At 38.9% G+C, this 26,744-nt stretch overlaps 1 protein-coding gene and 2 long non-coding RNA genes across 3 annotated transcripts in view; 2 read left to right on the forward strand and 1 right to left on the reverse strand.

The window, feature by feature from the left end:
- LOC140106780 (uncharacterized) overlaps nt 1-11,001 on the forward strand; it is a 105,464-nt gene extending 94,463 nt beyond the window's left edge. The window contains exons 2-3 of the long non-coding RNA XR_011850856.1: nt 8,868-8,946; nt 10,696-11,001. This is a non-coding gene — a long non-coding RNA (uncharacterized lncRNA). The remainder of the gene's footprint in view (nt 1-8,867; nt 8,947-10,695) is intronic.
- LOC140106782 (uncharacterized) lies at nt 4,499-23,201 on the reverse strand. Its single transcript, XR_011850858.1, has 3 exons — nt 23,048-23,201; nt 5,522-5,626; nt 4,499-4,633 (listed from the first exon to the last, which is right to left on the reverse strand). It is a non-coding gene; the product is annotated as an uncharacterized lncRNA (long non-coding RNA).
- Nucleotides 23,202-23,551: 350 nt separating this feature from the next.
- Nucleotides 23,552-26,516, forward strand: LOC140105846 (homeobox protein vex1-like). Its single transcript, XM_072129963.1, has 3 exons — nt 23,552-24,502; nt 25,404-25,663; nt 26,010-26,516. The coding sequence occupies exons 1-3, from the start codon at nt 24,115-24,117 to the stop codon at nt 26,337-26,339; spliced, it is 978 nt and encodes a 325-aa protein (XP_071986064.1). The 5' UTR covers nt 23,552-24,114; the 3' UTR covers nt 26,340-26,516.
- The last annotated feature ends 228 nt before the right edge of the window (nt 26,517-26,744 follow it).

The following is a 26,744-nucleotide window of genomic DNA, read 5'->3' on the forward strand; positions in this document are numbered from 1 at the left end:
GCCCAATGCACCTTATCTCATCTTATCTCTAATTAAGTATAAACTAAGGCAAACAGATTTGAGACACTAAACCGCAGATACAAAAGGACCTGTGGTTGATTTAGAGGCCCAAATTGCCCTGACAGGTTCTCTTTAACAGTAGACAACACCTTTACATTCTGTCCTGATAATAACTGAATAACTGAGCAGTGCCTGCATTTGCAGAGGATCAATCTCACGTAACTCCCAATATTAAACATATCCCCTTAAATTAGACTCCACAGAGTATGTGCATATATAATGAGCTCATTACATCCTCTCCGACGCCATGTCCTTTCCTTAGCACATTACAGTGCAAGTGGATATAATGTCAGTGGACACACTTGTCTTCTGTAACCTTTCCGGAATTACAATATAAGTAATAAACTGCAGACAGAACATTTCTAAAAACTAGAAATAAAAACTGGTAGCAATCATTATATTATCCATAAAATAGACTTCAACTCGTTCACATTCCCAGAGGTCATTTAAATAGGATGAGGTGTCCATGGAACGGTAGCCACGATAGTGCAAAAAACTGAAATTTTGGACTAATAAGCGAGATCCATCTGTATAGTGTAGAAATTCTGTGTAACGTGTATTAAGCCTTTACAATAGAAATTAATGTCATTCAGAAAGGACAGACCTAGATAATGAAGAAAGACACAATTACGAGAAAGATACTGAACATAGCAAATTATTATAATTTCACATTTCTGTTTCTTACACCAGTTATGTTATCCAACTGATATTTAATACAGGCAGTCCCCGGGTTACATGCAAGATAGGGTCTGTAGGTTTGTTCTTAAGTTGAATTTGTATGTAAGTCGGAACTGTATATTTTATCATTGTAATCCCAGCCAGAACTTTTTTGCTCTCTATTGACAATTGGATTTTAAAAATGTTGGGTTGTCATAAGAATCAATATTAACACTAAAGCTTCATTACAGACACCTGTGATAACTGTTACAGCTGATTATTGAAGCCTAGAACTAAAGTACAATAAATTGCCAATATCCAGAGGTCCGTTTGTAACTAGGGGTTGTATGTAAGTCGAGTATTCTTAAGTAGGGGACCGCCTGTATACATGTTTGTAGCCATATTTGATTCCTTGTATTTCTTTTTATACTGCATCTCTATTTTTGATCTATGCATACGCCTCCTATGCATAACATATTAACTCTTTTTCCTGACCGCTATCTCTTCTACTCAGCTACCACATACCAATGCTTGATCAGCTTACCTGGAAGTAGTGCAAGGAGAAAGCCACGGCCAGATTCCTTTGGCAGTGGCCTATATACTAAGCACATAGCGATCAGGCAATTGAATTCCAATATCTCCCCCAATATCTGCCATTGGAGACAGATCTGTAACTTGTAGACATGACTCTACAACGCACCTTAACAGCAAACAGGTTTCAGATTGTGCGGACAGACCACTAATGGAGAGGAGTGCTTGATCTGTCGCCAAGCTTGGGCACCTCTCACAGTTTGGTTGTCCACCATCTAGAGATCGGTGGCAAATTTTTTAGACTATTTCCAGACACTTACCAGAAACAACTTAAGTGTCACTGGCACTTGACGAATTGACACGGTGTCATCTGCAGCTAAGACTTGGAAGATAGCAAAGACGAAACAATGAAAGGCAAATCAATTCCGATTACTGATGCATATGAATTGCAGTTGGATAGGTTCAGATAGGACCAGATGCCATCAGTTCTTTTGAGCATTTTCATTATTAATAAGATGACAGAACTGGAGAACCTCCTTCATCAGATCTAAATTCTAAGGATGCTATGTTAAAGTAGACTTTCCAGTCTTTAGCTAGGACTCAAGTTTGCGATCCAACAATGGTTGGAACAAGTATGGAGACCTCATGGTGAATACTTTAATCCTACTTTTCATTTTAAGCCAACTATTGTACCAAATGCTGTACAGATGATCTGGTAAGCCATGGCACACATTGGTCACTTTTAGTTTTGTCTTTCATTGGAGGATTTTCGAGTAGGATTTTTAAGGAGGGGTATGCTTCCCCACACACACACAGCAAGGGTTTCCCAGGAAGGTCTCCACCGGATTCCAACACTAGCTTGGATGCTCAGTTGCCGGATTTATCACCAATCACTACTTCTAGTTATAAAGTTTTTTTCTTAAAAAATCTTATCCATTCACTCTAAAATTTTAATTACTTCCAAATATTTAAAATACACACACAGATAATGTTTTATTCTATTGGTGCTATATTTTGTTATAATCCAATAGTATAAAATAGAATGAATATAATCTCATTACAGTAATGTTCCTAAATCTCTATGTCCAATCTGCTTGGTAAATACATGTCATATGACCAGTATTGAATGCAAGAGAAGGGGAAACATGTGTAATGTAGCAAAAAACTATGATACTTTATTGAATACACAAGTAAACACAAACCAGACATTAATCGGACGGAACAAACTATAAAAATCAATTAAAAGGGTGGAGACAGGGGAGAATCTTCCTGGGCCCTCATCCCCTCTCCACACCACACATGGTATTTTTTCCCTTTCTGGCGGCTGTTTTCAGCTTTATTCTTCAACATTTATTATTTTCTTTCTGCCAGCAGATAGTGAATTTGTAGTTACACATCAACTGTACTGCCTTTTTGGGTTATATACTATCTCATGTGCATTTGTCACTATGTATTTCCTTGATTCTTGAGTGTGTTGGGGGCTTGGTTCTTTTGTGGCGGCCCAGGTCTGGTTGTCCTGACATTATCAGGTGTCGGGCTCCAGTTGTGACCCAGCACATGGGTACATCCTGTCTGCACCCTTTTTAATTGATTTTATAGTTTGCTCTGTCCGATTATAGTTTCCCCTTCTCTTGCATTCATATGGTAGTTTTTTCATGTGTGTAGCCCTACATTTGATTTGGATTTGTGATATAGTCCTAGTTTTGTCAGTAATATGACCAGTATTGGACTAGTACACCAGAGGATACTTCGGTAAGCCTGAGCTGTAATCCTGGGACCCAGAGGTACAGCAAAAGACAAAGCGGAGGTTACTAGGGTCTATTTCATGGGGGCTGATGGAGGGTGGCCCTCCCCAAATAATTTTATCTGGTGAGCCAAGAACCACAGTCCAACACGGAATATGATGCATGGGTCTATGTAAATAACATATTATTATGTACATGATTTGAAAAAAGTAGAAGCTATTCACAAAATGCTAAATGTGGGAGGGTCCCGAAGTCATACCAGTCGTATACAAAGCAAAGCAGAATGAAGGGTTTCCAACAACAACATAAGACACCAACCATTTCTAATCCCCATGACAATAGACAGGGAGTAAATGAATGTTCTGTGCCACGATGTGCTCAAAATAACCACATTGCACCAACCCACCATCCCTTGTAATTCTGTCAACAACATTTTGTATGAGAGATTGTTATATTCATTGTTCTGTTCCCAAATTAATTAGTGCCTGGTTCTGGCTGCACATTAATGCGGAGGCTGGGAGACTCGCACCTCCTGTACCTCCAGCTGTGCAGAGAGGAGTTCACTGCCAATATAAACACCATCCTCATCCATCCAGAAAAGGAAAAATGATTTATTCCATGAATACCATCAATAGGATTCCCAGTCCCAGGAACAGAAGGTGTTGTTTACAGTTATGTTTACAGGTAATGTTGACCCCCATTCACATGCATTATTTGTAAGATCAAGCATCCATGTTTTCTCAAAAGTAGAATAACCCATTGCCGGGCTGTGCAGATTGAAATCCAACATGCCTAAATATTCCCACTGCCCACATTCTATATTCAATATTGAATTCAATATTCAATCTTTCCCATTAGTAGAGAATTGGGGTACAGACATATATATTAGATGGTTTGCCATTCCAACCAGAGTCACGAAGTGTGGTCAATGTTGTCTGATATCAACATACAGTATATGTTGGTTAGGTTGGTCAATTGCCATCTTAAGTCTATGGTCTCCTTTAATCTATTACAAGGATCCACTACTAGAGGACATGTATTGTTATTCTTTCCAGGTCTACAATAAAACCTATTGCATAAGTTATAAAATATAATATAAAGGGTTGGGTTGATGTCCAACAAGCCATATCCTTGCTTTAATCCATGAGAGATGTTGAAGCCTTCATAGACATTACAGTTTTAGCATGGCCATGAGACTTATTAGTAGGCACTCAGAGCTACTGCCTCACCAAAACCCCAAAAAGCAACGTGGAGAAGGAAAGACTCTCACCATGTGGAGCTCCACCTGGGAAGTGAGGTTTTCCCAACTAAAAAGACAACTACTGCTAAGCGAAATAACAGCAGCAGAGTTTACATCATGATTAATGGATAAAATACATCAACAAATAATTTGTAGACGACAATGGTAATTTGGAGCTTTGAATGACCTTGCATGGTCACCATTGTCCAAAGACAAAGCAGCAATGATTTCTTTTCTATACCCCCAACCGAGAGGCTCCAGAGACCATAGAATAACAAGCCACTGACTCTTTCCACATTGGTGTGTAACCACTTGGCGTTTTGCCCACCATAATTGGAGTCTTGTTTACGTACAATTCAAATACACATTGTTACTCTTCCTTCATTCACTGGCTGTACACCTGAAATAAGGAAAAAATTTACTAAACTTAAGAAGCTTTTATATTGAGTTGTGTTCTGCCTGACCTAGTAGCCATGTGGGTCATTCTGCTATATCTACTTGTAGACCATGAGCACTAACTTTTATCATTTCTAAATTTAGTTAGGTAGAAAAATGTAATACATCCTGATTGTTTTTGTATTGTATGTTTGTGTTTAGTCCAATTTTACCACCAGCTGTGAATTTCCTGAAATGTGTAAGCTTTTGTACTGCCAGGTGGAAATTCCTATGCCCTGGGTATGAGCAATGAGATATGTCACTTATGGCCCTGGTCTAGGACTGCAGAGTGGCGTGCAGATGGTTTCTCAGCTTCAACCCATTGAAACCTTCCAAACAACAAGAATATCTGGGGTTCCTTAATTAAATGTTTAGAGTTCTGAGTTTTGGAAGCCACTCATCTTTTCCCTGAAAGTTCACAACAAGTCATTGTCCTGCTATCTTAAAGCCTGGTTTTGACTTTTCCTGGCCTGTGGTGATTCAGGTCATATCCATCCTAAATTTAGTAGATGACAATTTGTCCCAGATGGATTTCTCAACTGTAAAAAATTGTTCAATATGGACCAATACATTTCCTAGATTGGAAATGAGCAAACAAGTAACCAACTCTGTGACAAATGTTGACATCTTTGGACAACCTACTGAAAGAAACACCTGGTTTTACACATTGCTCTTTGGATAGCGACCTCTAATTTACAGTCAATATACCGTAAAGTCTTGACGTATCCCAACACTGAGATGTGACATGACAATATCCTTTTAAAGAGTTTTGTACATTGCCAGATTCTCTTTAAATACCTGTTCACACAGCCAATGGTAATAATGAATGCATTGCCAATCATATAGAACCTACCGGTTACATTCTCACTTTGACTACTGCTTTTCTTAACAATTTCCTTTTTCTTGAGGTTGACACCTGAAGGCTCAGGAGACTTAGTCACTTGTCAATGTGGTTCACCTGCATTTGAAGTGTGGCCATCAGAATATATACTGATATACATAATATCACACTCTTATATAATATCCAAGAACAATATACTATATGTTATTTATGAGGTCATCTATGGGAACTCTCTGAAGTGTGTCATTATGTATTATATTCATCTTATGGATCTCAACGTCTCGCATCTCTGATCTGTCTCAACTCTCTTTTTCTATGTATCAGATACTAATAAGCGTTCAGAAGTTAAATGAAAATGTAGATAAACCTGTGTATATGATAATCTAAGCACATTGTCAGCATGCAACATCTCACAGCAGAGAAGAATCATGAAGTGTCTGCTTAGAGAGTCTCAGCCCACACTCTGAAATCTTACACTAACCATCACTGAGTTATAGAAGCTAAAACAGCAGTAAAACTGAGTAAAATTCTAAAGTAAGGAGTTAAAAATTATCTTTATTGAGTGAACATCACTAAAGGATTTAAATTTGAGTACTTTCTTTAATGGGCAAACCCCTTTAACAGAGTCAGAGGGAGATGCTTTATTTTTATTTTCTTGATGGTCTACATCTGACAATAAGGTTTTGAGCTCAAAGGCACGCTCTTACTTTAGATGGGAAACGTGTGACATCAGAACTCCATAATGTTACCCTTTAATGTTTTCCATAATAGAGCGGCATTAGAGTGCTGTATGTCATATTGGGTCATACATTTCTGGATGGTGTTTTTTATGTTCGTTATACACAGGGAGTAATTTAAGAGGTTCTCATTAAGTCTCCATTGGCTAGAGCGAAGTGGTGAGGCTAGGAGTGCTAGAGAGCACTATGGGCTAGTCTACGCAATTGAGTGAATGAGACAGTGGACTTACCCCTTACAGCAGTGATGGCAAACCTTTTAGATCATGAGTGCCCAAACTTCAACCAGAAGCCACCTTTTTATGGCCAAGTGCCAGCACAGCAATTTAGACAGTAATTTATTGCTGAGGGCACCAACGCAGTTGGAAGGAGTAGGGCAGATTCTAACTATTGCAGTTTCTCTACGGGGTCCCTGTGCACAGGAAGAATCGTTGGGCCATCATTCTTTGAGCCCTGTATGGTGAGCTCTATTCTGGGGTGATGGCCTGGGTGCCCACACAGAAGGCTCCGAGTGCCGCCTCTGGCACCCGTGCCATAGGTTCACCACCACTGCCGTATAGGGTCTAGGGCAGTGATGGCAAACCTTTTAGAGGCCGACTGCCCAAACTACAAGAAAGACCCACTTATTTATCGCAAAGTGCCAACACAGAAATTTAATTTGTGATTTATACTCCCTGCTCTGTCACAGTTTTCATTGATAGCAGCACCCTGATGACACCAATAAAGCAGAAAATAGTCCCAGGTACAGCTGTCACTTTAAAATAGCTCTGTGCACAGCAAGTCCTGGGCTGTCTGGGACTGCAGGAAGATACCTGGAGTCATCTCTGGTGATGGCCTGAGTGCCCACAGAAAGGGCTCTGAGTGCCACCTCTGGCACCAGTGCCATAGGTTAGCCATCACTGGTCTAGGGAAAGTTAAAAGGAGTGGTTGAACAATCTACGAGTTATCTGTGAACTCTGACAATTTTTGGAGGGTCTGAACGCCAAAGGTGACCTGTCCCTGGTTTAGAAAATAGATGTTAGCAATAGTATACACTCAGTTGGCATACAGAAGTTTTAGATAGGGTTATCTACAGTGAGAGTCAATCAAAGATGCTAAAATGTATGTCTGCCTATAGAGATACCTCTGGCTATGAACTAGGCTTGGGCTACGGTACCATGTACAGAAATACTTAGTAGGACATTTAGGCAGATGGAGCAAACACAAGTGAGTTTCCTGTTATATGGCAATCATGCATTTACGGCACAGACAATAAAGGACTTGGCCTCTTTTTTTAGGGGCAATAAGGACTTTCACATTAAATGTGAAAAAAGAGAGCAGGGACATACGAAATATTCAAGGGTTAACTAGCACCAAGTCAACAAAGAGGGGTTGAAGGGAAGAACACTCAAAGATGTACAATAAGATTTTCACAACAGACATGGGTGACTAGGAAAAGGCACAATAATAGCACCCTAAGGCTGCTTATAGGTCTAGAGTATATAATTCTAGGTCTATCTCCCTACGCAGGGTTAGCTCCAGGTTTCAGGAGGCCCCTCGGCGACAGAGCCTCAGTGGGCCCCTTTGCAGTGAACTCACATGGCAGCATTAAAAATTCTAAAGGAGTCTAAAACAGTCTCCTGTTCCCTAAATATTCCCTAGTTTATCATCCCAAACAGCCCCCTCATGTTTTTTTTTAATATACAGACCCCCTCATGGTTATTTTATATAAAGCCCCCCTCACCCCTGTGGATTTATTAGATACAGTCCCCCTTATCCCACATGGATTCCTTACGTACAACCTTTTGTGGACCCCTGTGGAGCCAACCCTGTTCCTATGTTGAGGAAAGGCAGGTGGTAATCTGTGAAGTTCTCCGGCAGACCCAAAGAGTCGTGAGGAGAGTTGGCCGCTGGCTCCCTGACTTCCTAGGGCCCATGTGCATGGAGGTGAGCAATCTGGCTTTTGGGGGGGGGGGGGGGTAGTATGGGTAAAGGAGGTAGCAGGTAAAGGAGCGTTCTCAAGCTATGGCTTTACGTGATCACCATGAAGACCCATCTCCTATATTTCTAAATATTTAAAATAAAAGTTAAATTAAAAAAAGTTTCATTTAAAAAACACAAAATGACTCATGTTTGCATCTTAATTCATATATAGCTTATAGGTGACTCTACTGAATTAGACATTGCAGACTGCACCATGTCTCTCATTTGAGCAGAGATTCAGATTACATTTAGCCTTGGCAAAGAGTAAGGAGTCTCCGAGGTGCCATAATACGGCCACAGAACCTTGCCACAGAACTTTGCAAACAGACCTTGACGTCTGAGCAGAATCATGTTTGCAATGAAGGACACAGAAACAGATAAAATGAACAAAACACACATTTCGAAGTAACTACAGAAAAAAAAAATCCAGTCTGTATCCTGGCACGATGACGTGTTAGGGGGTTAAAAACAGAGATAATAGACATGCCAGCGAGTTCAGTAGGAGCTGGTGCCCCTGACTGTGCTAATTGATTCATAGTATACGGTACCTCCCTATCTAAGGAGGTTCTAGTGCGTCTTGCAGGTGCAGGAAGGACCTTGGTGAGGAGAAAGCAGATTAAGAAATGGAATCTGTTACAGTGTTATGTTAATATTCCTTCAAGGTCCATCTGTTCCATAAATACCATAAATGGACTTACCCGCATGGAAAACTCTACACAGACCAGCACATCTCTGTTTAAGGTAATCCCAATACTTTACATATACAAATAGAGCATCGACTAAATTATATAGATTTAGTTTTTTGCTTTTTTTAATTAGTTTAGATTTTTATCTCCAGTAAGCTAGTTATAGGTTTTACACTTTTTATATGTTTTAGGATATTTTTTTGTTTGCCTATACATTCATTTTATAATATTTGCAATGTGCTTATCCTTTATGTATTATTCTATATAGTATGCCCTTTTTACATTCAGTTAATAATATTTGTGATTTATCCTTTTAGTGTATTTTTTTTTGCATTATTTTATTTGCTCGTTTAACACTCATCTGATATTTGTGATAATTTTTTTCCACTTTTTGTACACTTGAATTGTTTTATTTTATTAGCCTTGTATAAATTCATTTTATAATGTTTGAAATCAATCTCTGCACTTTTGCAGATTTTTGCAACGTTTAATTTTGTTTGCCATTTATAAATGAATTGAATAATATTGATAATTTATATAACACATCAGTCAGCGTACTTACTAGGTAATTTACATAATGTAAGGGTATGTGTAGTGATTTCTAAAAACTATTTATTTTGCATAGGGTTCCTTCTATCATTTTATTAACTAACCCCCCTTTTACATATTAAAACAGTAAACAATAACATTTATTTTTTATTTATTAATTTATTTGATTATTCTCATTTGTTCTAAAGTATTGTAATATAAAAGAAAATATAGTAAAGATACTTTTTTATTACATATATATATATATATATATATATATATATATATATATATCCTCTTTGAGCAGGCCATATAATGTTGTACAAAAAAGGGGTGGTCTGCTCATATGGACACAGATTACCTAGATTAAAATGGGGGAAAAAATCTTTTAAGGAGAGTCAAAGGGGTGGTCTTCTAAAGAGGTTTTACTTCATATATGTATATCTTGACCCCATGCACCAAATGCGATTTATTTGCTTTTTGTACATTGCATTTATAACTTTAAAAATGACTTCCCTATTTTATTTTCAATTTCAATATGTCTTTTTTACTATTACTATTTTACTTTATGACATTTTAAATATTAATTGTCAGATAAAATAATAATAGTAAAAAAAAAAGAACCTGTAATAGTTTTATTTTATTTTTATATTTCTATATAACTATGAATTGATTATAAATCTCACATAAAAAATATAAAAGTAAATATTTATGTGCCTTTATTGAAATACTATTTTTTTCCATGTATACTATACTATTGTAAACACATGTATACATGTACAGACAGTTCCTTGGTTACGTACAAGATAGGTTCTTTAGGTTTATTCTTAAGTTGAATTTGTATGCAATGCGAAATAGGTATATCTTATAATTGTAGTTCCAGAAAAAAATAAACTGTCCCAGTGACAATTGGAATTTTAAATTTTTTTGCTGTGCTGGAACAAGGATTATCAATAAAGCTTCAATACAGACACCTTACAGCTGATCATTGCAGCCTGGGACTATAGTAAAGTATCCAGAGAGCTTCACCAGAGGTCACAGTGGGGGGAGAGGTCCGTCTGTAACTAGGGGTCATCTGTAAGTCGGTGTCTTTAATTACGGGACCGCCAGTATACGATTTGAATATTTTACAAAAATTACAAAATTATACTATTATATACTTTTTTATTATGAAAAATCTTTCAGGTGACATCTAGTTGTTTTAAAAACATTTTGCACTTTTGATACCTTTTGTCATATTAACTGTTTTTCTCAATTTTTTGTGTTTTTCTTCTAGATCAACCCAATCTACTCGTTGTTCCATTTTCCTATGCATATACCTCTTTGAAAATCTGTGTTAAAGAGGCATAAGGCATGGGAAAATGGGGCTCCGGGGTACTCTTCATTATATCAGCTTCTCCCCAATATCTGATGGAAATCAGAGGAAGACAGAAGCTTAAAAACACATAAAAAGAAGAATTATTTCTCAATTGTTTCATTTTACAAATGACTTCTACTCCGTGTGCCTTTACTCTATACCAACCCATAAAATGCTGAACAGAATTGTTTTCTATAAAATTAATAAAGGTTAATGATAACTTGTGCTGACTGTTCCAGTAATTATTTTGTATACTGATTATAATAATGATAGACCTCATATCTCAGCTCGGTAGCAAATACTAATGAAATCATTGGCTCATTTGTTCTTATGAATATTTGCATGATAAGAATTGGTGTATAATTATTGTTAATCTAAATCAGTTAGTAATAATTATACACATTGATATATAATTAGAAGGCAAATAGTAATTTTCACTGCTGTAATAAAAACCACAAAAATAAAAAAAACAAGAAAAAAAAAACATTGCACTTGCTGTGATAACTATGTTGGCTACAGATACATTAAGATATTGAATTGAGGCCCCATGCACAAGACCGTATTTGTCAAGAGAGGTGTGTGGCACCCACTCACGGTGCGGTTTCTATGGCGATAAGGGAGGAGCTCTTCCCCCTCCTTCTGCATGAGCACACTGGGTTAACACACAGTCGTATGTATGTAGTCATAAGGGTAAGCAGTATGTTTTTCTATATAATAAAATTATAATTAATAACCACAATCATTATATTATTATTTTAATAACAATTATTATTGAGATTATATTACATTCATTTTAAACATTAATACTTATTATTAATAACAACAAAATTAATAAAAATCGTAATATAAATTATTTAATAAAGACAAACCTTACCCTCCTCCATCAATCCCGATTCTTTAAAAGGGGTCACTCTACTGAGTTGGATTTATTTAGATTTTTGGGATCTCCATTGTCAGATGGATGTCTGCTCCAGCCCAGGACCACCCACCTGACAGTAGAGAGCCTTATTAGTGTAATAGTGTGAAACTATGCTAATAAGAAACTCTACTGTTACATGGGTTATCTGGGCTGCATCAGACAGTCTGGATCCTTCTGTCTAACAAGAGTGAGCCCAATTAGCTTATTGCTAGCGGGACTATGGTAACTAGGCTCTTTACTGTCAGATGCGTGATCTTGGCCTGGATTGCACAGATTGGTTCCTCCCATCTGACAATAGAGATCTAAAAACAATACAATTATTACTCTTTGGGGGGGGGGGGGGGGGCAGAGATAAACTTCTTAATTTTGCCAAAACCAATAGAGTTGCACCTTATAAAGCATGCAAATCATTGGAGTTGGTGAAGTGGAGAAATGACTTTTGTAATAGCACCATAGTAGTAGTAGTAGTAGTATAAAATGGGTGTGCCCCCCCCCCCATAGTCAGCTGATTACAGCAATGCAGTTGCTGGAAGAAGACATGGCTATCTTTAGTGTAGTGGCTGCCCGGGCTTATACAGAGTTTTCTACTTCTGACTATATCCCTAGTGTACCAATGCCACCCTAATAAGCTGAGCAGTGGTGTTACTTGGTGTAAGACCAACAGGAAAGACAAAGAAGCTGTGTATGAGCTACAAATGTACAAATCTTTATTAATTCATTAAATATAAATGAAATGCATAGTTTAAAATGCAAAAGCACATAGAAAAGCTATCCCTAGGCTGGATAACACCTACTGTCCCAAGTGGACAGGTCCCCAAAACCCCCCAATACCAAATGATGTGCAGTCAACTTGACCTATACAGGTAAAAGATTGTAACAGAGAATGCTGATAAACAACATACCATCCATAAAGAGTAAACCAATCCGTTAACCGATTAACTTAATGATAGTAGCACCAACATACACCGTACCAATCAGAAGTTAAGAAGGGAAGTCAGAAAGACCAGCAGCATGTGGGGGGGGGACCCCACACAACTGGAAGCAATAAAAGTCAGAATGATGTTCAAGTATCTATTATTACCATAGCAACAGACACTCAACTAGACACATGGGTACCTGGTGTTGCCAATCCAACGTTTGACCACAACACAAGAGCAAGACAACGACCTATAACACAGTACCCAGAATAATGCATGTAGTTGTTACTAATGGATTACTAAATATATATATTATATATATTTTATACATACACACACAAAGTTCAGTATTCTGTAAATATTAAGTAAATTCTATACTCAAAAGATCATTAACATGCCAGTAGTACGGTAATATCAAGAAGATGAAAAATAAAGATAATGGGTTGTAAAATGAGCACATTATCCAAAAATGGTATCATAATCAAGGAGAAAAAAAAGGAGGCAATCGAGCCATACTACATAACAAATAAAAAACATATATAGTTTATATTATAATCCCATTCAACATTAATTATGCTTAATCAATATTTCTGATAACATGCCATTGAAGACCAAGAATAAAGGTAAGAAAATTTATATAGACAGTATTCTCGATATCCATCAGAACCAGTGCCTTAGGATAGGCGCAGACCCTATAAAGAAACAAACAATCAGGAAAATCATTGTCATGAATTCCCAAGTACCGTATATACCCAAGTATAAGCAAAGCCCCACTCAGGTTATACTTAGTATATATACACAGAGTCCTGTGTGCACTCAGTGACATCTCCGTGCTCGCTTGCCGTCCTACTGACATCTTAGTGTGTGTACGGCCAACGAGCATGAACTTATTGCTGCCCTAGCATATGCTATGATGTCAGTAGGAAGGAGGGACTGGCTAACTATATATGAGGGTCAGGGGGCTGGATAGCTACATACTGGTGGGGTAGGAGACTGACTAGCTATATAATGGGGGGGCGGGAGGCTGGCTAGCTATATATTGGGGGTCGGGAGGCTGGCTAGCCATATACTGTTGGAAACTGTTGGGCATTTCAGTTAGAGGAGGCTGCAACCAATACATTTTCTACCCTAGGCTTATATTTGAGTGAATAGGTTTACACAGTTTTTTGTAGTAAAATTAGGTGCCTTAGCTTATATTTGGAACGGCTTATACTCAGGTATATACGGTAATTAAAATCCTCCAAACATCGTAACCGATCTTAAGGGGAGCATAAAAATATACAAAAGCAAGTCCCAAGGTGACCATGTCGATAAGTTCCGCATCCAGAAATCATAATATTTAAACATGTGGGTAAACTAATCATTCTTAGATGTAGAGAATAAATCGAATCAGCAACCAAATGAGGTTCAGGTAGATGTAGGATCAGCAGAAATATGTTAAGTTACCTGTTATGAAAAGATTCCTGCCTTCATTGCTTTTCCCCTTAATAGGCAAGGTTTGTTTAATGACCAAGAGTGGGACACACCAAAAACTCGCAATTAGGCCAGAACCCCTAATCCAAGAATCACATAGGAACTATTAATGTAAATCAACATTTGTGAACCAGGTAAGTAGCTGCAAAAAAGAATAAATGATCCTAACAATACCAAAAGTGAATAAAACCCTTACTAATACCACATAATAGTGAGAAGTCATATATATTTCAAAACCTGCCATAAAAGAGAGCGTTTACTAGAAGTGACGAAACTAAAGTAAAAAACTAGGCAAGAGCCTGCCTTGTTAAATACCCCATCATCTAGTGTTCATCAATAGTTATAGCCCTGCAAAGCCTTTTAGGGTACATTCACACAGCGGTATGTCCGCCGTGTGCTGGAGAGGAGGAGGAGGCGTCCCCTCCTCCCTCCATAGAGAATAGCGGCGCACGGCCGCACACACGCCAAAAGATAGAGCATGCTCTATCTTTTTGCGGTGTGCGGGCCGGATCGGTGCCACACATGTGTGGCACCGTATCTGCTCTGCGCCGCTATTGCCGCCTATGGGGACGTACATGCGGCCGCAAATTTGTACGTCCCTGCAGACGGCCATGTGAATGTGCCCTTAGGCCGAAGATACATGGGGCAGGTTCTGTTTAGGGTCATAAGCCTAACTCATGAGGTACATTTCAGAGGCAGATCAGACTGGTCATTGTTTTTGACTAATGGACAATCTTATATATCATCATTTTTTGCTAGATCCGAACAATGAGACATTGCAAATGGTAAAAACAGTGTTCCTCTTGTTAATTGTTATAATCCCCTACTCCCTCCTCTTCCTATTTTGCTTTCTTTGAACTCTAGGCAAAAAGATTTTGGATGCCTTATAGTTAAGTACAATAGATAGATACCTGGGCCATTAATGTTATTAGGACAGGCTTTGTTGCTGATTTATCAGCTTCTTTTCCCCTTTGACCGAGACGGCCAAAATTTCAAGTCTTCATTTGGGGTATGTAACCCTCATGGTGTTCCATTGGCATCTGCGTTGTCTGCTATGGTTACAAAAATTGCCCTATGGTCAGCATATGGTACTGAATGAAATACATCACCGTCGACATAGCTACAATAAGACCTCAACCTAAAGTTCCAGTTGAGCCCCAGTGAAGAATAAACTTCCCTTTTCCATCCACCATTCATAGTACTGAGAAAGAAGAGTCTTTGGGTCCCTCTGGAATCAGTGTCTAGATACAAAAACCATGTTTCCAGAAACTCATTAGTAAAAGTTGGTCGGAGATAAGTAGACCATGTCATGACATGTCTACCATTGTTGACAAACAAAAAGATAAGATTTCCAGAGTCCAAATGGATTGCACAATCAACGCTGATCATCCACATTTTACTACTTAAGGAACCATTAAGTTAATTAAAGAGAAATGCATTTACTCAGGTAGGCTGAGATTGTGTAGTGTGATATGGTATCTGCTAACTGGAGAAATGATCAATTCACCAATTCAGGGGCTCCAGGGGTCTGCAGGGCTAGGAACTGGAAAAAATAGCACTGGTGATTTTTTGTCCATTGTCCAAGTATGAATAAGCATTTATGCTAATTACCCTCAACAGTTTAAGGGCAGAAGTCAAAATGAAGCTTAAACATGAAGCAAAAATCCAAGTCGATATAGAAAGATACAAAACATTACACACACATATATATATGATAAACATTTACAAAAAAAGAATCAAAAAGACTTGTCGAGTCTGGTTTGATGTCTGGGGGTTTGATAAATTAATGGGTCTGGTACAAGGTGAGATAATTTAGGGGATTTGCTCGTTGGTCAGATAATTTAGGAGTCAGGTCAAGGGTCAGACAACAATGTGTCTACTCTGGGGTCAGGTAAATGAAATACAACATAGGGATCTGATCTAGGGTTAGGTAAATTATATATCGTGTACAAGGTCAGATCATTTATGAGTCAGATCATTTTAGGATCTGGTCTTTGGTCAGATAATTTAGAGGATAGGTCGGAGGTCTATGTCTAATCATTTTGGGGTCTGTTCTTAAGTCTGAATGATTACAGAGAAATAAAGTAAAGATAGGGCCACGTAATTCTCCTCACATGGCCATAACTTGGCTCATAACAGTGGTAACATGCGGCTCCTCCTGTCTCCATATTGATTGTTCATCAACCTTTCTGATTTTTCACCCACAAAACTTTATGGACAATTGGTTGCACATTTTTCTGAGCAAAACTGCTATTTTCTGCCAAATTATCCAGCCACTTAATAATCAACTCAAAAATCTTGACATCCGCAAGCCTACGTCATATTGAGAAATTTTGGAAGGTCTGGTGATACTCACTGAGAGTTAATGACCTGAAGTGATTGGTTTGGATAGACAATTACTTCCATTATAGTCCACATTAATCTGATATGTTTGAATATCTCCATTCTCGTACCTATTCTGTAGTGATTATCCCTGATTCCTGATAAACTGGAGTCCTATTCATTTATCTGATGTCTGGCCTCTCAATATTACAATCAGTAGTATGTACTATAGGTGTTAAGTTTTACCTAATTTTCTATAAATGTATTTTCCTGGCTCACTGAGGATTTATACTATGGCAGTGTTAGTGCCGTTGTACATAACCATTTTCAATCTGATAGACTCTTGTCTTGTCAGTACTGTAAGCCCTTTTATTGCTGCTATTCGGCATGAAAATACACTAATGTAGAGTCGTTGGGGAGGATTTATCAGACGTGTAAAGGTAAAACTGTTCTAGTTGCCCATGGAAACCAATCAAAGCTCAGCTGTAATTTTATAAACTACTGTGGAAAAATGAAAGATGATCTCTGATTGGTTGCCATTGGCAACTGGAACAGTTGTACCTCAGACACTGCTTATAAATCTCCCCCATAGTGTGTATCCTTTATATAGTGTAAGTAAAGTGGAGAAAATAGGCAACCTAGCTGTTTATATGATTTATGTTTTTGCTTAGTTTAAAGATTTTCATTATATGGAGTGGAGAAAAGATGAGCAATTTCTCAACCTCGTGGGTTTTCTTTCATGAATCGGCCATTACATGATAGGAGAGAGAACAGTCCCGATTGATTGACATCATAGTCATATATGAATGTCTAGTTTTTCGTCCAGCATATTTCACCCTGCTCTTGCATGCACAAACACATTTGCTTTGACCTAGCATGCCCGTGTCTTGGATGAAGAAAGTGATTTCTAGGCAACTTTTGTAGTTTCTGATTTTTAGGGGGAATAAATGTGTTGGGCTTGGAAATTCACCCTTTTAACCTCATCTGTTGTGAAAAACCCAAGAGGTCCCCATACACAATGGTACTGACATAACATGCTTTGTGGGCCAATTATTTGGTTTCACAATTCCTGGCACAGGTCTTTGAATTCGCAACTTTTTGGTCCTCTTGCACCACATGCACACATGATGCTCTCCATTGATTCTATGGGACTTCCAGGACAGTTTACAGGAAAAAACGATCCTGGAATCCTTCACATGTACATGCCAGATTAGGGGGTGGCTGGCAGACCCAAAACAACTATCCTTTATAAGTAATATATATCAAGAACAAGGATAATCCCTTGAATTTTTTTTTATCCAAGGCGACAGTCACAATCCACCAATATTTATAGAAATGTAGAGTCATGTAGAGTAAATGGCATTGACGTGACTCAAACCACACAAACATGACACATAAACCATCCTACAGCTGACATTTACCATCCTCAGCACAGGGAGACTCATGTAGGACATCACATAGTATGGCTTCCTAGACTGGAGCCGGAAGAGTAAGAGTCTATGCTGAGGTGTGAACTCGATGCATTCAGGTCTTTGTTGCTGAAAGGAAATTGTAAATGTCTTTCTAGAAGCTGACAGTAGATGTGGTTACTACATAATGGTGGTGACACCATAAATACATAGTCATCCCCTACTGAGACGCCCCATTTACATAGCACACTCTATGATGAGCTATTATATTGGTCAATGGAAAGTAAAAACTAATTACCGCCCCCTTGTTTTTCTCTGGCACCGACATAATGTGAGGAGACTACTAGGGGTTTTAATCGTGTAATCTTCAGCATCTTCCATAGAATAAATGGAAATGTTTAGATAGAAATGTCTACCCTATTGAAAAAATTGGCAAATATATATATATTCAACTAAATAAAGGGCAATCCCCACCTTGATCAGACATTAATCCACCAAGACCTCTAAAAGGAGGCCATACATATGAACTGTATAAATCTGACGACATCGACGACCGTCTGGAGTCTTGATATCAGACACAGTGAGGATCGAGCAGTTTGAGTTCAAAATTTGTATAATATGCGCCAAAAACTGTCTGGAATGGCAATTAGTAAGGATTTTAGATCATTTCGGGGCATTTTTCCCATCTTGTTCAGAAAAGGGGGGAGCGGCCTCTGAAATAGGGACATGACGTACCGGCAAAAGTTATGTCACAACCCCACAGAATTATACTACTCATATGGGGGCATTAACTATGTGTTGTACAAGTCTTTTGTGGTGGCAGAATCCTTTTTTGCTCTGTCTCCGTCGCGTGACCCAAATTAATTCTGTTTTGGCGCCACAAAAGTGTAATTTTCCCGACATTCACACGGGGGGATAATTTATCATTAGACCGGCTCTTTTTGACAGTTCTATGTTTGTCTAGAATTCTGCTGCCATCCGATACATTAAAGTGTCTTCGGCCCTTGATAAATCTGCTTGCACAAAAAGTCGCAAAGAATCACCAAATGTCGAAGAGCATAGACCATAGGGACTGGCGTCAATTTGCCCCTAAACGGAAAGTCGCTAATCATGAATTGAGTCCTATTCTAAACACTAGTCTATGCAGATAATGAAGTTAGTGTAAGCAGGGTCCGTTGTCAAAGTGACTTTGCACTTTCCTATGTTCATTTGGCGCATTGGAAAGTCGCAAAACAGCATTTGTACCACAGTTGCGCCAAAACAATGCAACACAGACAAAAAACACCCAATGATACATCACCCCCAATGTGTTTTTTTTGCTCTGTTTTGGCATTGAATCCTGACACTTCTCCTGCAATACTAGTTTCCCAATACTTTTTTTTGGCACAATTTTTGGCACGTATTAGACCAACACAAAACAAGTCCACTAACTTCTAAACCTCTCTTCATTTGTTCAATCTTCATTCACCAAGGCTGTGTGCCACAATATAAAAGCACAATGCAAACACAGTTAACCTGTTCACGCTATGTGCCGTACATTTACGGCGCAGGGGTGCGGGTGCTTTACGAAGAGGGCTGTTTAACGTAATAAACAGTAAAACACGTTGGGTATCACCGCTTCTCAAATTGCCCTATCAAAATATAAAAACGGTTATTGCCGGCAGTGATCCCCATAATAGAAAATAGCGCGCAAATGTTTGAAACGCTACTTTTCCATCATTTTACGTCAAAAGGTTGCATAGTCCCAAAAATGGTAGCAATGAAAACGTCAGCTCATTTTGCAAATAAATTAGACCTCACACAGATCCAAACACCAGAGTATTAAAATATTATTAGGGTCAGTAGATGGCAAAAGTTTTTTCTTTTTGTACACATTCGTTTAAGTTTTGAAAATGTATTAAAACTAGGGGCGTAACTTGAGGGGGTGCACAGATTGCGGTTGCACCCGGGCCCAAGAGGTTTAGGGGGCTCTTATGGCGTCACTTTCCCATATGAGAAGACTATTACTATAAACCGTACATTATAGTCGGGGGCCTGGCAGAGACTTTGCACTGAGGCCCATCAGCTTCTAGTTACGCCACTGATTAAAACACATTAAAACCTTTATAAACTTGGTATCGACGTGATCGCACCAAACCAAAGAATAAGTACACGTATCATTTGGAGCACACAGTGAAAGGCGTAAAAACTGAGCCAACAAGAAAGTGACACAAATGCATTTTTTGCCAATTTAACCAAGTTTGTTTGGTTTTTTTCCAGCTTCGCAGTACATGGCATGGAAAAATAAATAACGTCACTAAAAATAAACCCTCACACAGCTCTGTACAAGAAAAACTAAAAAAGTTATGGATTTTTGAAGGTGGAGAGCGAGACATGAGCAAAAAAAAAAAAAACTGCGTCCTTTAGGGTGAATATTGGGCACCAAAAAACACATTGTAACAAAAATAATAAATGCCCCCCATATAGTTCCTGCATTTAAAATCGCCTCCCCTCCCCCGCTCTCCCTGCAGATATCTATGGCTGGATCATGGACATGCAAGTGAATCTGCTATGAATCCACACAATGAATAGACCCCCTTGTCATTCATTGGGGCTCATTTGTAGTTTTTTTTTTTCAGGTTAAAATAAAGAGAATTCCCCTTATCTCTATTTTTATTTTAATTTATTCAAATTCAGTGTGAAAACGTTGTGTAGTAAATAAACAGTCGCAGAAGCCCCATTCATACACATGGAATGTGGATTGTCATTGCACCTGATGTAGATTTCAGTGCGGATTTCATTCTGCAATTCATGACAAATCTGACACCTGCGAGAATAGGGCAGCGCCAGGAATCTTAGCGCCTCCGTGCAGGAATTGTACTAACATCATTGTCCTATTAGGAGTATAGTACCATAGTAATAAATGAATTTTACTTGATATAGCACCATCATATTCAGCACAGATCATTGTGGTAGCAATTGTGCGTTTTTTCTTAGATATTTAAAAAAAAAACCTGTACAACTTTATGGATTTCTTTTTCAAATGTGTAAAAAACATTATAGTAATAACTCACCCTGTGCAGTAGTGACGTACAGAACAAGTACAACCAAAACCTGGGGGTGCATAGGGCTGGTTCACACTTGGAGCCAGGAACCTTAGGCCATATTCACATGCGGCGTTTGAATTATGTTTTGAAACCCAATTTAAAGACAGTGGGGCTCATTTACTAAGGTTCCACAGACCACACTATTGTCGGAATATCCGACAATTTCCAATGTGCAACGCATTTAGAAGGGTTTTTTGTCAAACGCGATCAGATTTTGGTGCAATGTGCCCCGGTGGCTTAGGCCAGTGGCACACGTGCTGTTTTTAACCTGTTTTTGGCCCGTTTTAAGCAGTCTGTTAAAAAACGCATCTGTTTTTTGAAAACGCATCCGTTTTTGACCCATTTTAATTAAGACTCCTCTCTTTTATCTCCTGGTTTGGGTATCAAAAACTGCACGTGAAACACTGAGCGTGTCAACGCATATATGTTTACATTAAAACTATTTTGATCAGTAACAAGTGCCCCATATTTTGCAATGTTTTCTCATTGACAACCATAAGCATTTAAAGTGGTTAAAAAACATGGCTGTTTTCCTCCAAAAACAGCCCCACACCTGACCATGGGTAGTATGTGGTATTGCAACTCAGCTCCATAATGCTGAGCTGCAATGCCGGCATAAACCATGGTCAGGAGTGGTGCTGTTTTTGGAAGAAAGCAGCCATGTTTTTCAACAGATTTTGTACCATAGCCATAGCCAAGTCATAGCCATGGACCCATTGCTTTTTGCAATAAAACACAGCGCCACACTTCCCCATAGGCTATGTGTGGTATTGCAGCTTAGTTCCATTTACTTTAATGTAGCTGAGCAGCAAAACCTCAGCTTATGGATGGAGTTGACTCTGTTTTAGACACGACGTGTTCAGGTATACAGAGTGAAAAAAAAATTTCTGTGGACCTCTATTTGCATCCCGTGTATGAGCTCCAATCACGCACCGATGACCATTGAAAATTAGCACCTAGAAGGCAAACATGGGCAGGAATAGAACCTGCTCTATTTTTTGCATCTCGGACAGTCCTCACGTGCATGAGCCCACATAAGCCCACACTCCAAAATATACTGGTAGGTTTATTAGGTTGTGAGCCCAATTGGGGACAGGGACTGATCTGGGAATCTCTGTGCAGTGCTGCGTTATCTGTGTGCGCTATATAAATAAAGAAATTATTATTAAGCCAATGAAAAGGTGTTCTAGCTGTAGAAACTATGGCTAGCTCATCCTCGTTTTCTCAGGCCGCGGTCACACGTACCGCTAGGCGTCCGTTCATAATGCGACGCTAGCGCACAGGGGGCGGTCCTCGGCCCGAACGCACATTTTAAATCCGTTTTTGGTCCTTTTTTAAGCAGTCCATTAACGCATACCTTAGAAAACAGCCATATTTTTCTAATCCTAAACAAATCCTATACAACCCCAAATAAGTAGTTTTAACACAATTGACCAATTTAACAACCTGACCATGGTTTGTATTGCAGCTGTATGGAAATTAATGGTGCTCAGTTGTAGTACCACAGGCTACCTATGGTCAGGAGAGGAGCTGTTTTTGGAAGAAAACAGACCTTTTTTTTCCAACTTTCAGTCCGCATGTAATGGACCATATAAAGTCTAGAAGTCCATATACAGCCAAGTCCACCTCTCAAGCAAAGCCAATCACAACTGAAGGTGTCTAAGATGAGTGGTTTTACCCTTTTGGTTCCAATGTTGGGGTGGGGGGCTTATAACACGTCAGACATTATTACCACTGGTATACTTTAATATTCAGAAGGCTGATAGATTCATTGATCCCTATAGTTTCTTGGCAGTGGCTTCACATAGACCTTCTGTTGTGTAAGAGTGACACTTAGGGTCCATCAGAATATAATGGGTCCTGCATAGGTCGCATCTACTTGCAGTTTTTACACCTTTAATATACCAATGCGAAAGAAAGTGGAGTGGAAGAAATTGCACATAAGCTTCTAGACTGAAACATTCACACCGCATTATCCCGTCTGTAGCTCCAGCCTGAGAAGGTCCTCACACCTGACCATTCCAGGTACCAGATCATCTAATAGGAGCACCTCATACTTCATAATCTTACCCATAATGTCTTGTTTCACTGTTTACTCACTACACAGACCGCATTCAAAGTACGTAAACGTTGTCATTGACTCACAATTTGAGGCTTGAAGTGTCCACAAAGAGACAACAAGTCCTCTTTGAAGGCCCTAAATCTTAGTGACTTGACTTTCTTCTGGCAAATCTGTTGACATAAGTAAAGTCGCAGTCATTTTGCTCTTTATCATTGAGTTGTGTATGTGGTTAGTGTGGTGCCAGTTTACCCAGACAATGCTAAATGAGGTGTTTGGAGGGGGAGGGGGGAGTACTTGTTGGTCTTGGTTAACCCTTTCCTCTGTGGATGGGTTAGTCCAGACACCTCAATGCTAACTTAACCCCATGCAGTAGTCAGTAGGCATGGAAAGAGTTGAGTAGAAGGGTTTGCAATTGCATTCTTATCTGCAGATCACCTGAGAGGACCTAGTTCTCTTTCACAAAATGTACAATTAGGCTGTTTGATCTAGTTCATAAAAACATCAAGCTATTGACTTTGAAATGCAGCAGAGGCACACATTTGCTGTTATTCTCAATGGCTCTTCCCTCATTTCCTATGTTACTCCTTCCTTAATAAACCACATTAACATTATTCCCTACAAACACTACATGGCTCCAGAGATCAGATAAACCTGTCTGTTCTCCTAGTCTTTTTCCTGTTTCAGGAACTACTATGAAATAATTATACACTGTGGACAACTATAGATCCCTATTTTATATCATAAGAACCCATCGTATCACATAGAACCACATAGTATCCCTTGGACCAAACCAAAAGGCTTCAGCAGTCTCCAATTATTTCATTATACCCAAAGGTTCCCCTGAAAAACCTTGAAGACTCTGATTAAATTTCTCCCAGTCTGTCTTATAAGATTATTTCAATGGCTCCAGTATCTTATCTCGAAACAATGAATCCCAAAATGGCTTAACAGCAATAATAGGAGACTATCTAATCCTTAAAAAAAAGGTCCTGATTCAATTACTTGACAGTTCTATCATGGATGGCCAGCCTTCTAGAAATGAACTTGGAGCCAGGGACTCCTGAATTGAGGGATTAGGAGGATGTGACAGTCCCCTGACAATGGAAATTACAGTAACACCCAATAAGCCTATTGTTGTGGACATTATTACATGTGTTGGCTCATTACACCCCACCTTGGGTCAGGGGGCTTTAAATATGCCTGTGAGACCAGGAGAAGATCAGTTGCACCTTTTGAGGAGGAAGTGAAGGACACCTCAGACTTGGGAATGGAGAAGAGATCTTATTCAGTGGAATGGCTTTCAGAGAGCAGCCATAGGAATACTACCACCACATCTACTACAACCACCACTATTACGTATCCTACCATGGACTTACTAAGGTGCAGGTTGGGCCAAGCTTTTCCCTATGGGAAGGAACATTATGGATCTTCAGGAATGGAAAAAATGTCTGCAGGAAGGGACTTTAATGAGAAGGAAAATCACATTGACAACAAAGTTGCACTTTATCAAGCTCCGAGCGCTCTACCAGACTCCAACGGTAAGAAAATTTCTGTTATACATAACATATTATCTTCATGCTTGAGATTCATGAATAATTATATATATATATATATATATATATATATTATTTATTTATTTTTTTTTTTAATAGTCGGGGAGGGGGGTGTGTATATATTTATAGTTCTTTCTAATGCCTCTAGATTCTGTTTTGTGCAGTGTTAGAGTAGTAGTCTCCATCCATTGGGTCTTAAAACTACAACTCCCATCATGTCCTGATTCCAATGTGTAGGAACTATTGTACCACTACATCATTTCATATTCTCAAGGGGGAAATCCAGTGGCCATAGGTATCTGGTATCTATTTTCCTGGCCCTACTAAGTAGAGTATGCATGTGCATGGTGGGTTGCAGGGAATAGCTGTAGGTTTAAAGCTCAATAATTAATGGTGAGTTTAAGACCTTCAACCTGCTGTCAGATATCATATTCAGCTTTGCGTGATCTATTTGGTCTACAGCTATTCCTTCCAACCCACCATTTACATGCACTCTAGGCTTAGCTGAATGTGTGTGCTCTGAGTAGAGATAGTGGAACCAGTATCTGTCAAATCCATGTGGTCAGGGAATGGTAATATAGCCTTACACTGTGTTGGTAGTAACTCCATAGAAGATCCTATACATTATTTTATCTCTGTATCATATTTCTATACATTTACATGCATAGTAAACTTTATGTACATCTATAGTGGTTATAGCTAAATTCGCCGAATATCTACATGGATACCGGTAGATTGTAATATTGTATAGCAGTACTTTCTAACTGCCATAAGACTACAACTCCCAGCATGCCCAGGCAGTCAGAGGCTCTACCATCATTGGTAACTGCTCCAAATATGTTCTGTTGAATGAGTAATATCTAACTTTTGACTTCACGTTTTCCAGGCGTTTCAGTATCTAGACGAGCATTTCAGGAAGTATCTGCCCAAAGACCAAGCCCTGTCCAAGAGAAGTGTCCTCTCTCTGACTCTGACAGTATGAAGAGCCCCGGTTCCATGTCTGAAGAGGATTCTTCATCCAGACCCCGTACCAAGTTCACTAGTGAGCAGCTACAGGAGCTGGAGAAGAGCTTCAAGGAGCACCGCTATATAGGGTCCAGTGAGAAGAAGCGGCTGTCCAAGGTGCTGAAGCTATCAGAAACCCAGGTGAGATGCCTTCAGATGTTCAACATTCATGGTGTAGAGTGAGCTCATCCTGAGTATTATAATTTATTAACTAGTGGTGGGTTTAATGGTTCCCTTAAATGGATTGTCTGGGGTTTTGAAAACCTAGCTGACCATTTGTAGTGTGTGGTATTGCCACTATGCTCCATTCATTTCTATTCCTTTGATCTGCGATACCAGGCCAAACCATGGTCAGGTGTGAAGCTGCTCTTGGAAGGAAGCACCCTTGTGTTTCAACAAGTATCTTGGGAGGTTTCGATGTCCCGATATATTTCGGCACATTTTTTTGATATCCCATAATACTCATGTTGTCTTCTTTTACTTCTAGATTAAGACCTGGTTTCAGAATCGAAGGATGAAGTTTAAGCGTCAAAGTCAAGATGCAAGAGTTGAAGCTTTCTTCTCTGGGTTGTATCTTCCTTATTACAACTACTCAGATTTTCAGCCACCAAGTTGTTCCGTAAGACCGGATCTGTCAGTACCACTGACCCCTCCATCACCGGTCCATCCATATGGAACACTACCAACTTCTGTCATAAGGCCGGGACTCCACGCTCCACCCATCACAGCGCCAAGTCTTGGCTCCTTCCCGCACCCTTCCATGCTGGTGCACCCCATGATTAATGAGGCGATTAGCCACAGGTACACCCCATACTAATCTCCCAGATGGACATTTCATGGACTGAAAACTAAACCAATGCACATAATTTATTGTAAGTTATTTTTTTTTTAATATTGCAGAATTTTCTATTAGTTTTAAGTACTTTATAATGTAGGATGTAAGTAACTGGTCTTTTACTGTGATAATATAATGGTTGTTCTTAAAAAGATAGAATTTTATGGTGTAAATAGGAAAAAAAAGTTGTAAGTTTTAAAATAAATTAATTTTAATTTTATGTTTTTGCTTTGTCTGTTATTATTTTCTATTCGCTATATGTACTGGCTTACACTTTGAAACCTGGAAGGAATTTTCTATGACTTGGTTGCAGTCTAATCAAGTGAATGGGGCTGAGCTGCAATGCCAAGCATGGCCACTATATAAGATGTGGTGCTGTGCTCGATA

This window comes from Engystomops pustulosus, chromosome 11, assembly GCF_040894005.1.
Source record: "Engystomops pustulosus chromosome 11, aEngPut4.maternal, whole genome shotgun sequence".
Lineage (NCBI taxonomy): Eukaryota > Metazoa > Chordata > Amphibia > Anura > Leptodactylidae > Engystomops > Engystomops pustulosus.

What these genes read in the sequence shown, in the direction of transcription:
- LOC140105846 (XM_072129963.1), top strand. Translation starts at nt 24,115, where the DNA reads ATGTGTTGGCTCATTACACCCCACCTTGGGTCAGGGGGCTTTAAATAT. An exon ending in CGCTCTACCAGACTCCAACG is followed by an intron (nt 24,503 to 25,403) that starts GTAAGAAAATTT and finishes CACGTTTTCCAG; the next exon opens with GCGTTTCAGTATCTAGACGA. An exon ending in TGAAGCTATCAGAAACCCAG is followed by an intron (nt 25,664 to 26,009) that starts GTGAGATGCCTT and finishes TTTTACTTCTAG; the next exon opens with ATTAAGACCTGGTTTCAGAA.